The 12157-nt window shown below is 39.2% G+C and overlaps 1 protein-coding gene across 4 annotated transcripts in view; it reads left to right on the plus strand.

Moving 5' to 3' along the window:
* The first annotated feature begins 998 nt into the window (after positions 1-998).
* LOC127627220 (P2X purinoceptor 1-like) overlaps positions 999-12157 on the plus strand; it is a 34545-nt gene continuing 23386 nt past the window's right edge. For 3 of the 4 annotated variants that reach the window (XM_052103556.1, XM_052103566.1, XM_052103575.1), the window contains exons 1-3: positions 1000-1346; positions 9371-9515; positions 11289-11357. In XM_052103556.1, coding sequence (XP_051959516.1) covers positions 1210-1346; positions 9371-9515; positions 11289-11357 — 351 coding nt within the window. In that variant the 5' untranslated portion in view covers positions 1000-1209. Of the gene's footprint in view, positions 1347-9370; positions 9516-11288; positions 11358-12157 lie in introns of all 4 variants that reach the window. The other variant, XM_052103572.1, reaches the window with a different exon arrangement.

Consider the following 12157-nt stretch of genomic DNA (forward strand, 5'->3'; position numbering starts at 1 on the left):
TGCTATATTTCTCACAAAAAGCTCCATGATATTACACTTGTTTATTTTTTTATTTTCAGACATGGTCTGTGTTAACCCCATGTTTATGACATGTGTCATAGTAAAACCATGGTATTTCTTTAAGTACCTTGGAGTACCATGACGGTATCATCAATTAATATAATAATCGTTCAGTACCATGGTAGTACCCTGGTAATTGCATGGTGTCTTTTTATGTTATAGGGCTCTAATGTTTTTCTTGTCTCATCACACTTTTGTACTTTCATCTCTGCTCCCTCACTTCATCTTCCCTTTATATAATTGACACTTCTTATATTACTTTCTCTTCATTTATAATATTAATATAATGTTATTTTACTGTATTCTGTCATTAATATTTATAAATATAAAGGACTATGGTTTCATGGTAGACTACATGTCCAAAAACAAAATGTATACTGTGGTATTTTTCGGAAAGTCTAGTGGCTTTGGCTGAATTAGACATCTCCTTATGACGGTATTCTATAAAAGACAAATTGAATGTCTATCACTGAAAGCGATGTGACTGCTCCCATTATAATGAATAAATCTGCTTTTTCTCTCTATCCCTATTGTTGCCAAGAAAAATGTAATAATAATGATGTGTTAAATATAACCCAGACTTAAATGTGAAATAAAAAAGATGAATATGTACATATACTGTATACTGTGAATGTGTATACCGTAATATCAACACATACTGTGCTCAGTTTTATCTTTAGTAGTCATTCAGGAAGGCAGTGACAGAAGAGTTTATGAAAGAGTACTGATAGAGACAGAGAGAGAGAGAGAGAGAGAGAGAGAGAGAAACAAGGATGTTACAGGGATGTCACAAATGAGCGGTGGACATTAAGCCTTTATTTGCAATTGGACTCTGAGTTGTTACTCCACCCTTAAGAACTTAGTCTGCCTGTAAATGTATTTGTATTACAGCCACAAGAGGAAGGGGGATGAAGATAATGCAAAATGGGAGGTTTACTTTGAGAAATGTTTTGTTTAGAAGAGAGAGAGAGAGAGAGAGAGAGAGAAAGAAAAAGAGAGAAAGATATAAAACGAGAGGGAGGAAGTCAGAGATCAGCACTCTGTAGACATCTCACCAGTACACACCTTACCAGTCTTCAAGAACATTCTGAAAAGAGAAAAAGAGTGAGATATCTATGAACCTTTTCTTTTCAATTTTCCAATAGGACAATGAAAAATACAGTGAAGGGTTCTTTTTCAAATTTTTTCTTTGAATATGAGACTCCTCGTCAAGTTATAGTCAAGAACAAACGAGTTGCAGTTGTTTGTAGAATCATCCAGCTGGGGGTTCTAGCCTACATTGTTGGGTAAGTGTTTTCATTATTCTTAAAAAAACTGAAAAAGAAAAATAGGGGGAAATCAGTGTGCAACTGAACTGAACATGCATGTTTCAACAAGCAGAAAAAAATGTAGAGAATGTAAACAGAATAACAGCTCATACCTTTTATTGCTGTCACAATGTACAAATTCTTGATGTCAAAGAGCGGTTACTGCATTTCATTGTCTATATTCAAAGACGAATAGTAATATAGCAGTTTTACCAGTTATACCATCAAGTTATAATTGTTTCAGAAAGGACATGATTCAGAAGAATTTTGTGGGCCAATGTGTAATTTCTCATTTTCAGAATTAATTAATCAGAGAGATTGAATTTAATATATTGTCCACGTGTTTTCTATTTTGTCAGTTTTGTTTAAATTGAAATGGTTTATATAACAACAATAATACAGCAACTGCATATCTCCATTTATAGAGCTAAACACTGGCCCTTGTATTAGATGTGTATGTATAAGAATGCAGTACTGTTTGTGTGTGGTGTAAGTGAAGATACATGCATGTGATACATCTGATGTTCATGATATGAAGTGCACAAAGTGCAGCGCTACACTTGATGCGACTGTGCATCATTTTACATTTTGATGAGAATGCTATTTCTAAACGCAATTTTCATGCCATCGTAAAGTGTAAGTGGGCGTGGGTGGGAGTGTTTGTGCCATCTGTGGGTGTATGCTTGCAAACTGTGGGTGTATTGTATGTTAATGTAGTGCCACAAAGCACAAATTATTTTGCTGAGAAATAGGTCATCGCGCTAAGACGTTTCAAAAGCAGGTCTGTTTTCAATGCAAAGTCTAAACTCAGTTCCTGCATTTGCAGTTTGGAGATTTCATAAAGTTCATGTCCAAATTCTGAAGATACAGTTGAACATCAAATTATGATCACTGTTGCAGCCGTTTTATGAGAGATTTAGGTCATGGTTTATTATTATTAGGTATACTTATATTAAGAATTATACTTATTATCTAATTTGTATTGTTTTTTTCCACCTGTTGTCGTAGAGTGATTTTTAAGACACACAAATAGGGCCAACAGAAGAAGTTGGAATAAAATGTTTGGATTTTATATAATTTTTTTGACCACTTCGTTATTTTGATCATATTTTACTTTCATTTAAAGTGTAATTTGAATTTAGAAATATTTTGGTTCAATCTTTTTCATGTAAATAAAGGAATTTATAATTTTTTTTAATCAAAATCAACCGGTAGAAGTAAAGTGTATTCCAATACAATCACTGTTAATTCTAGCCATGTTTAAATGATTAATAATACTTACATTCTCGATAATTTAACAGCGATTAAATCCAAATCATGATGAGAACCACATTTACCATGCGTATAAAAAGGAGCACGTCACTGTCATAGAAATATGCCTTACATTTAACAGGGATGCAGTTAATGCTCAAAAGAATGTAAGTTCACATTTCTATTCTTCTAATTCATTGCATCATAATCCATTTACAGTACCAACTTCTAGTGAATGTGATGTCTTTGCTTATATCACTGGTGCTTGAGGGAATAGACTATATACAGTAATAGGATGCAGATGGTGCTGGAGAAGAACCTCAGAATGAAATTGCACTTAATCCAACCCATTAGTGCTTTACATGAGCAATTTCGCAAAACACACGCGCCAAATTTTAGCGCATGTTTGCACGAAAATGCCAAAACTTCCTGGTCATGCCCATTGACTTTGCATATATTACTTCTGGAATAGCTCTGTGCTTCAATAAGCAAACATTTATTTGACAAAGACAGAAAGAAAGAGAATGAGGTGAAATGTCAGTTATAGTCAAAACAGGGTTTGGCAGATGTTAACATTTACAACAATCAATTTCAGGCAAACTGTTGGCATTTCCTCAGAAGTTGTTTAAGTCTGTTGTGTAATCCAATGTGTGCCCATAGCAAAATCAATTTTCTTTTTAACCAAACAAATATTTGTGTGTTGTGCATCACTCCAAATCAGTGACTGTATACAGTAAACGTACTGTAACATTAGATGAGGTACTAATTTATATTTTAGAGATAATTCAGATGGAACAGTGCCTGGATTATTGTGTACCTAGTCACAGTCATACTTACAGTAGCTGTTGCCACATTAGGGGATACTGTACATCTACAAGGCATTACAAAACTTTGACAAATGCATAGACAAGTTTCATGATCTACCACGTAAACTACAGCATATACTACAGTTTAACAACAGTTGAGACTCTTTTGATGTCAATGATCCTAGAACAAAATAGGAATTGTGCTGCTCTCTCATGTCCAGTTCTCTCTGTAACTCACTTTTGTTTATTAGTGAACATCAGACATTCAATGAGAGGGCCATGTGAAACCAAAAAAAGCTTATCCCAGACCACCCTTTAGTCAATGGAATGCAGAAAGCCATAAATTAGAGCAAGCTGAAAAGGGAATCAATTTGGGTATTTAAACTAAACTGATTTGTTTTGTTTTTTTACCTAGAAAGTATGCTTCCATTAACTGTTTGATTCAAGTCAAAAAATATTATTTAAAATATCTGAATCAATATGACTAAGTCACACCAACATTGCAAATTAAATTTGATGGAATTTTGTTACGAAATTAAAATACGCGAATCCTAAATATAAGCTTAAATACAGTACAGCAAAATATGGTAGCTGGAGTTTTTGCAGCTTTGTAGTCCTCGAATCTAAAATGGCAGCAGAAATTGATCTAATTATATAGTTTTTCCAGCCTGGTCTTTCTGGAGTGTGTCAGATGATAAGGTTAAGAGTCATGCTTCAAAAGGAAGAGGGTAGTTTGCTATGTCTTGCTGTTGGGCATGATGTCAAATTCTTATTGCTACATTTTCTGCATAACAATATCTACAGAGCACCAAGACATGGTCTATTAAACAAATCAACAAATTCTAAATATTCCTTAGTTTGACGCATAGAACTGGCAATCTGGACTAAACTGCACTGCCTTACACAGGCCAACTGTTTAATTGTACCAATGGATGGATAGTGCATGCATATCCCATGTTATTCTGATTAAAATTCCTGTAGGCCTATCACCTTTGTAACAGCTGGAATAAGACATTTGAAAGCGAAATATGGTAATTTAATCTACAACTACCACTATCAGTTTTGGGATTATTTTAGTCAGTAGATTAACTAATAGATCAGCACTTTGATTAAGAATGCGAGTGGCCTAACTGATCTAACTTTTTGCCTCTAGTTTTTAGAGGTTCAGTGTTCTAATTTGCCCAAATATAACTTTTTTATTTTAATAAACCAAGATTGCTTCTGTATGTCAGTAGATGGGTGCTACATTTTAAAAATAAAAATACAATAAAAGATGCAGGGAGATGAGAGTAGCAGAAACACAGACTGTTTATTGACGTTCTCTATATATGAAAAAAGTCTTGTCATAACGTCCGTTCCCTGATGGAGGGAACAAGACATTGTGATGATGTAGTGACACAAGGGGTCGCTCTTTGAGAAAGGCCAATGAGAATTGGAGAGTGGAATTTGCATGCCACTCCCCGTACACATGGGTATAAAAGGAGAAGGAATGCCCACTCTCATTCAGGTTTTGTGCTGAGGAGCTGAGACAAGGTCTGACCATTTCAGCGGCTAGTACAGCGTTGTGGCTAGAGGGACACAAAATCTTGTTCCCTCCATCAGGGAACGGAGGTTACGACAGTAACCAAGACGTTCTCCTTCTGTCACTCACTCGAAGTTTTGTCGATGTAGTGACACTAGGGGTCCCTATAGAAAAACGCCACAACAGCTGAACCGTGTTACGTGAGCTGCTGATGCAGGTGCAAGCAAGCTGCTGCATGCATAATAGCTGGTGCAGCAGTCTGCAAAAAACGCGAACACATTACTCCTACCCTGATCTCCTTGCACTGGCTTCCGCTTTATTATAGGATTGATTTTAAACTTTTGTTACTGGTGTACAAATCTCTGCATGGACTCGCACCGGCCTATCTGTCAGATCTTTTAACTGAATATCAGACTGGACGAAGATCAGTGACTCAGAAGCTACTCAAAATACCTAGGACACATCGAAATAAAAAAAGGTGATCGTGCCTTTGCTGTAGCAGCGCCTAAACTTTGGAATAGTTTGCCTGAACATATTAGAGATGCCGCTAATGTGCAGGATTTTAAAAGACAACTTAAAACACATCTGTTTTCAATAGCTTTTAATCAGTGATCATTTCTTTTATTAAATGTGTTGCTGCCTATGTGATGCTTACTTTTAAGATTAGATCTTTTTTACCTACTGTGTTATGTGTTACAATGTAAAGCACTTTGGTCAACTTGTGTTGTTTTTTTAAATGTGCTATATAAATAAAGTTGCTATTGCTATTGCTATTGCATGTACCCTCCCCGAATACCCCAAAAAGACATCAGTAGTTCCCCACATCCCTGAGGTAATTAACACGGGAGCAGACCACGCCAGCAGCAGGCGTTTCTCTCTATGTTCTCTCTCCACAGATTATTAGATCCGGCTGGGGCCATCTATTATACGAATCGGGGAAGGTGTTCTTTTCCGTTCCTATTATTTCAGGGGGAAAAGACCCCACGAGACCACATCCTGCCCAAAGGGGAAGTCAACATGTGGCAATACGACACATGGGCTAACCAGCCACACATGGAACGGGCACATGGTAGGTCCTACCTTGAAGGGGAGGAGCTCTACAAACACGGTGGCCAGGGGCAGAGAGCCCAAGGTAGATGCGGGTCTGCCGACAAGGAGACCGTACCGTGGAAAATACATCACAGGGTGTTACCTGAGTATTCGGCACCTCTGGAGCACCAAACCCGGCATATTAGTACCCGTAATGGGTCTGGCTGCAAACTCCTCCACCGAATTTGCCAGCCAAAGAGCTAGAGAGGAAGGACATCCAGGATCCACGACTTTTTGAACTCGACTTGGGGTTAAAGTGCATGCTTTCACCTCAGGGGAGGGGAAGGGTGCTATACGCAAGCGATACACCCAGCCGTTGTTTCGTATTACCATACTCTACCTGTTCGTACCTGACAAAACTCAGGACAAAACCGGCTCAACCCGGATACTGTAAAATCTCGCAAAGGTATTGGGTGTTGCCCAGCCTGCTGCTCTGCAGATGTCTGCTAGAGAGGTGTCATGGGCCAGTGCCCATGAGGATGCCACACTCCTAGTAGAGTGTACTCATATTCCCCAAGGTGGGGCATGGCCTGGGCCTGATATGCCAGAGCGATGGCATCCACGATCCAGTGGGCAAGCCTCTGTTTGGAGACAGCGTTCGCTTTACGCCGAAGCAGACAAAGAGCTGCTCAGAGCGTCTAAAGCAGGTTCAAGTAGGTTCACAAATTACGCACCGGACACAGCAACGAGAGGGTTGGGTCTGCCTCCTCCCGGGCTCACCAGCTTATTCCTGATATGGGGGCCTCAGCTTCCTGCACTGGCATAGGGCAGGTAAGCGACTGAGGAGGAGGACCTCTTGGGTCATCCTTGAGGCTCATAACAACCGGTTGGCCGTAGGCATGGCACATCTGGGCGTGTGAAGGCGGGGCCCTGGCTGCAGGTGCTCATTGTCTAGCTGACGTGAACACTGATTATGAAACCAAGGAGTGAGGAAACTGCTCGTTTTTTGACAATGTGGGGAGAACACAACACAAAAGGTAGCAAAAGATTTACCATCTGGCCCTCCACCGGAGAATGGAGTGAATGGAGAATGGTCTGGGTACAAGCTCCATAGCGGACATCTCTCTCCCTGGGTCGTCCATCTCAGGGGTGCTTAGGAGCCTTCTGGGTCCTCGTGCTGGCCGTGAGACGGGGGCCTCAGCTTCCTGCAGGGGGCTCGGGCTCAGGCGGAGCCGTCTGGGCTTTGGGGAAAAGGGATCTTGAGCCGAGCCGGGACAAGATGAGCTGGATGGAACTGCTGGGCGAGGTCCTCAATGGCGTCACCTAAAAGTCCAATCTGGGAGATTGGCGCATTGAGAAAGCATGCTTTTTCGGCATCCCTCATCTCGACCAGATTCAGCCACAGGTGGCGCTCCTGGACTACCATGGTGGTCCAGGAGCACCTTTTATACCCATATATCCGGGGGAGTGGCATGCACTCGCCAATTCTCATTGGCCTTTTCTCAAAAGAATAGAGGAGTTCAGGGCTCTCAAGAGCGACCCCTAGTGTCACTACATCGACACAACATCGAGTGAGTGACAGAAGGGGAACAGCGAATTCTGAAGTTCAGACAGAGACAACCACAACCACAAACTCTCCGCTCCAGCAGTGGTAACCCGGAAACCCATGAAAAACCCATGAACGAGATGATATAGCTCATGAACACCCGTCTGCCATCACATCACCCAGCCATCACACTCAGTTTATACAGGGAGAAAACGCACAGTGTGCCAGTGCATGCCATCAGCTATCAGCACCTGGTTACCCTACACCTGAGAGCGATTAAGAGAGAGGGAGAGAAAGAGAAAAAGACAACACACACTTTACATGCACACAAACAATATGGCCAAGAAGGCCATCACAATGGGTCACAGAAAAGAGCAAGAGGGACGGAAAAACTGCTAACACTAACAACACTGATAACAGCCGCTACGAACACTTATCATAACATTACAATTAACACATTCCAGTGCCGGATCACCAGTCAAAACACACACAGATGAAATAGAAACTCCTACTGCAGAATTGGGGACGTTTCAAAGGTATTATACACATACCCAACGAAAGCTATTTCAAAATGTGGTGAGGACACATCTCAACCATCTCAACCCATAACTGTCAGAGATGTATCTAATAATCATTCAGTGATTACTTGGAAACAACTGAGAAATTAACCTTTTACCATCTTTTTTCCATGTATTTCTCCATGTGGTCAATTTTGTGGATAGTAAGAAAATAAACCCCAAAAAACTACTATAGCAAACTAAACTATAGCAAGTATGCGATTGTTCCGATACTGTGATTGGCTGCTGCTGTAGCTTTGAGTTTGTGTTCTGTGTAGTCATTTGTGCGTTCGGTGAGAGTTGAGGCAGTTTTACATGAATAAAACCCTACACAATGTCAACATCAACTATAACATACTTACATTTATACTTAATACATTTGGATACTTATGCTGGGGTAGCAGACAGTGTTTATATTAGGGTGATGTTTGCCACTCTGGTAGATCCGCCCCTGTAGCCTTGTGACATCAGCACGTTTCAAGCTGTTGTGCAATAGATAGTTGAATAGTGTATATCAAACCAAATTAAATGAAGGAATGCAAGAAAATTATGAGGACTTCTCTTTAAACCTTTCTTACTGTAGCAGCATGCATAAGCTGAAAGCATATTTATTGACACATTGCGTGCTACAATTATTCATGAATTCAAATAAATTATGGAATTGCTTAACAGATTACAGTCACGATGCTTCATTATACACTCACTGAGCACTTTATTAGGATCACCTGTACACCTATGTTATCCAGTCAGCCAATCGTTTGGCAGAAGTGCAATGCATAAAATCACGAAGATACAGGTCATGAGCTTCAGTTAATGTTCACATCAACCATCAGAATGGGGAAAAATGGGATCTCAGTGATTTCGACTGTGCATGATTGTTGGTGCACAGCATCTCAGAATGTTCAACATGTTGAACCTTGAGACGGATGGGCTGCAACAGCGGAAGATCACATTGGGTACTTTCTTAGGAGCAAAGTGTTCCTAGTAAAGTCCTCAGTGAGTGTATAATGAATTAAGATTGACAATTTTTGCAATAGATCCATCTTTCATTTATCTGAATACTGTAAAATATGAAATAACTTATTTGTAGGTCATTATTAATGTCAAAGTGTGATTTGGCATTCTGGTGACCTAATGGAATTATTCAGCATTTGTAAATAAAAAAAAAAACACTAATTAAAGACACAATCAAAAAAGGTTTAATAATAATTACAGACCTAAAAAAAAAATCTGAATTCAGTTTGATTATAGCAGATCAATAAGGCTTATGTATTGTTTCTTGCTTTTGTTAGGTGGGTGTTTATGTATGAGAAAGGTTATCAGACTGTGGATACTGCTATAGGCTCGGTCTTCACCAAGATGAAGGGACTGTCCTACACAAATATCAGTGGAGTGGAGAGGATGTGGGATGTAGCTGATTATGTTTTTCCTGAACAGGTGGGTTATTATTTCCTAAATTTGAATGTGACAGGGAAAGTATTTGCCCAGAAACCTATATAGTGGTACAGATGCAATGAGATGCCCTTCCAGTAAATGTCAGTCTATGCATCCTGAATTTAAACAGTATATGAGTCATGATGACACTAGCTCTGGGCAATATCACAGATAAATGTACTCTTAATGTGTAAACATTTTGAATTTGCGGTCACACAGCCGAAAGAGTTCTCAAGGCAAGTACAAACCTGTATTTATAAATACTGAAAGCACAAAGAGTCATAAGGCAGAGACAGACTGTTGACAGAGAGGTAAACACGTCACTACTGAGCAATCAAAGGAGTGGTCATGGGTGCTTCACGTTAATATCAAATATTATCATGCCTATAAAACAAGCCGCTAAAAATCGTTCATTGTGATAACAAATATTATCTCTGAACTGAAAAACACATATAGTATATATGATTTTGCTTTTATTTTAAGGGCAGAACATTTTGTGTTTGTGCAAAACCTTATGATCCATGGTATACAAGCATGATTTTTGAATGCTCCAAAGTGCATCATGTGTGCTTTGTGTGCTTTTATATTCATTTGTATTCATATTTAAATTTTTTCCAAAATCCCAAAAATGTTCTGTTATTATTCAGGTTTTAATTACATTCTGTATTCCAGAGTTTCAGTGTGGACTCCACACATTTCCATTTCGGACCCCACTGCACTTACAAAAGTTCTTGCAAACTAGCCATAAACTTGCCACAAATTTGCAGCAATTTTGCCACTCATTATTTTCAAATGCAAATGAGCTGCACATGTTTTCCAGAAGTTTGCAGCTCTTCACCAGTAGTGTTGCACCTGCAGCAAACCTTTGGCAACAATGGAAAGTTTGCAGCAAAGCTCATTTGCATGTGAAAATAAATAACATTTGTCATGAACCCTTGGTTTTTGTAAGGGTATGTACATTAACATATCTACAGCGGAAAGTGTGCATGACTGAGAAAAGACCTTGATTGGTAATAATGATAATAGTAGTGTGTTTTAGTTTGAGTGGAGCCAGAGAGAGAGTTAATGACAGGGGAGAAGAGGGGGACAACTTGTTTTTGAGTAACTTGCTCAACACTGCCTGCTGTCATTTCTCTTCCCAGTCCAGCCCTGACATAGGAATACACTGTTGATAAAAAAGCACTTTTTGGTAGAGACAACCAGTGACAAGAGAGATGGAGCATGATAATTTGGCCTTTGTGCAACATCACCAAAAGAGTCAGTTTACAAATAATATGCACTTAAATTATAAACCCATAAAAACACAGTGGTAGTGAAACACTGAGGCTCAACCTTATCTTCAGCCATCCTAGGCAAACACACTTTGTTTTCACACAGTGAGTTGAGAATATACTGTAGCTATTCTAATCTTCAAATGTTGTGAAACTAAATGTAAAGGGGGCTATTTAGAGGTCTGAGATCTGCTTAGGTTTAATCTTTGGTTTCAGAATTAGACTTAGTTTGTGAGAAAGGAAATTCATCATGTCATACATAGGTGACCAGCATTGGAACACTGAAGTTAAGCACAGCCAGCTTTAAGCACACCTTATGCAACCACTGTATCACCACATAGAAAAGGATGTAAATTCAGAGAGGTACTCTTGCTATACACTGTAGACCACCACATGCTGGTTTGTGTGCATAGCCAATTGCACTTGTGTGCAGCCCCTCAATGCCTCCAAGTATACCCCATTCCACTTTACTCCTAACCCACATACTTTCTATTCTCTTTTCTAGGGTGACTCCTCTTTTGTTGTGATGACAAATTACATTTCTACTATCCAGACACAGGGCAAGTGTCCTGAGGTAGGTACATATGTCTGTCACACCTCTGTCTGTCTGTCTGTCTTTCTCTCTCTCTCTCTTTCTCTCAGACCTTATCCACTATCTCTTTTAATGACTTTCTTAAAGGTTTGGGATTTTTCTCTCAGATTTATGACTCATTTCCTGATAATCTTTATCATTCCATGTTGGTTCAGCTGCCGATTAAATCCTTTCTCACTTCAGTTCCTCTTCAGTTTCTTCTTACCACTTTTACAGTTATGTCTTTGGCCTATTAAAGCCATGTTTGTCATTGAGTGTCAGTCTGTAGGTAGGTGGTGGCCTGTTGCAACACGCAGCATGGATTCAGTCTGCTTGTTTGCAGAGACATCACACATATTAAATGATCTGTTTGTACTTTCCAACAATTGCGGAAACCTTTTTACATCAATAGAGGCTTCTACACAATGGTGCTTTATGTCAAAAACGTAGTCAGTGAGCATGGCTATTAAGTTTTGGTATTTTCGTGCAAGCATGTGCTAGGTATAGGCGGAGTTGGGTTTGGCAAAATTACACTAGAATAGAAGAATAGAAATATGGATTTACCTCTTTTATGCATTAACTGCATCCTTGTTGAATATGATGCATTTTTCTTTGACAGAAACATACTTCTTTAATACACATGGATAATGTGGTTCTCTCCAGGATTTGTAGGCTCCATTAAATTATAGAGAATACAAGTATTATTAATAAATCTACTGTCACACAAATCATGGCTAGTATTAACAGTGATTGTATCGTCACGTACTTCACTTCTACCAGTCGATTTAGATTTTGAAAAATGT

The sequence above is a fragment of the Xyrauchen texanus genome, chromosome 3 (assembly GCF_025860055.1).
Source record: "Xyrauchen texanus isolate HMW12.3.18 chromosome 3, RBS_HiC_50CHRs, whole genome shotgun sequence".
In the NCBI taxonomy this organism is placed as follows: Eukaryota; Metazoa; Chordata; class Actinopteri; order Cypriniformes; family Catostomidae; genus Xyrauchen; species Xyrauchen texanus.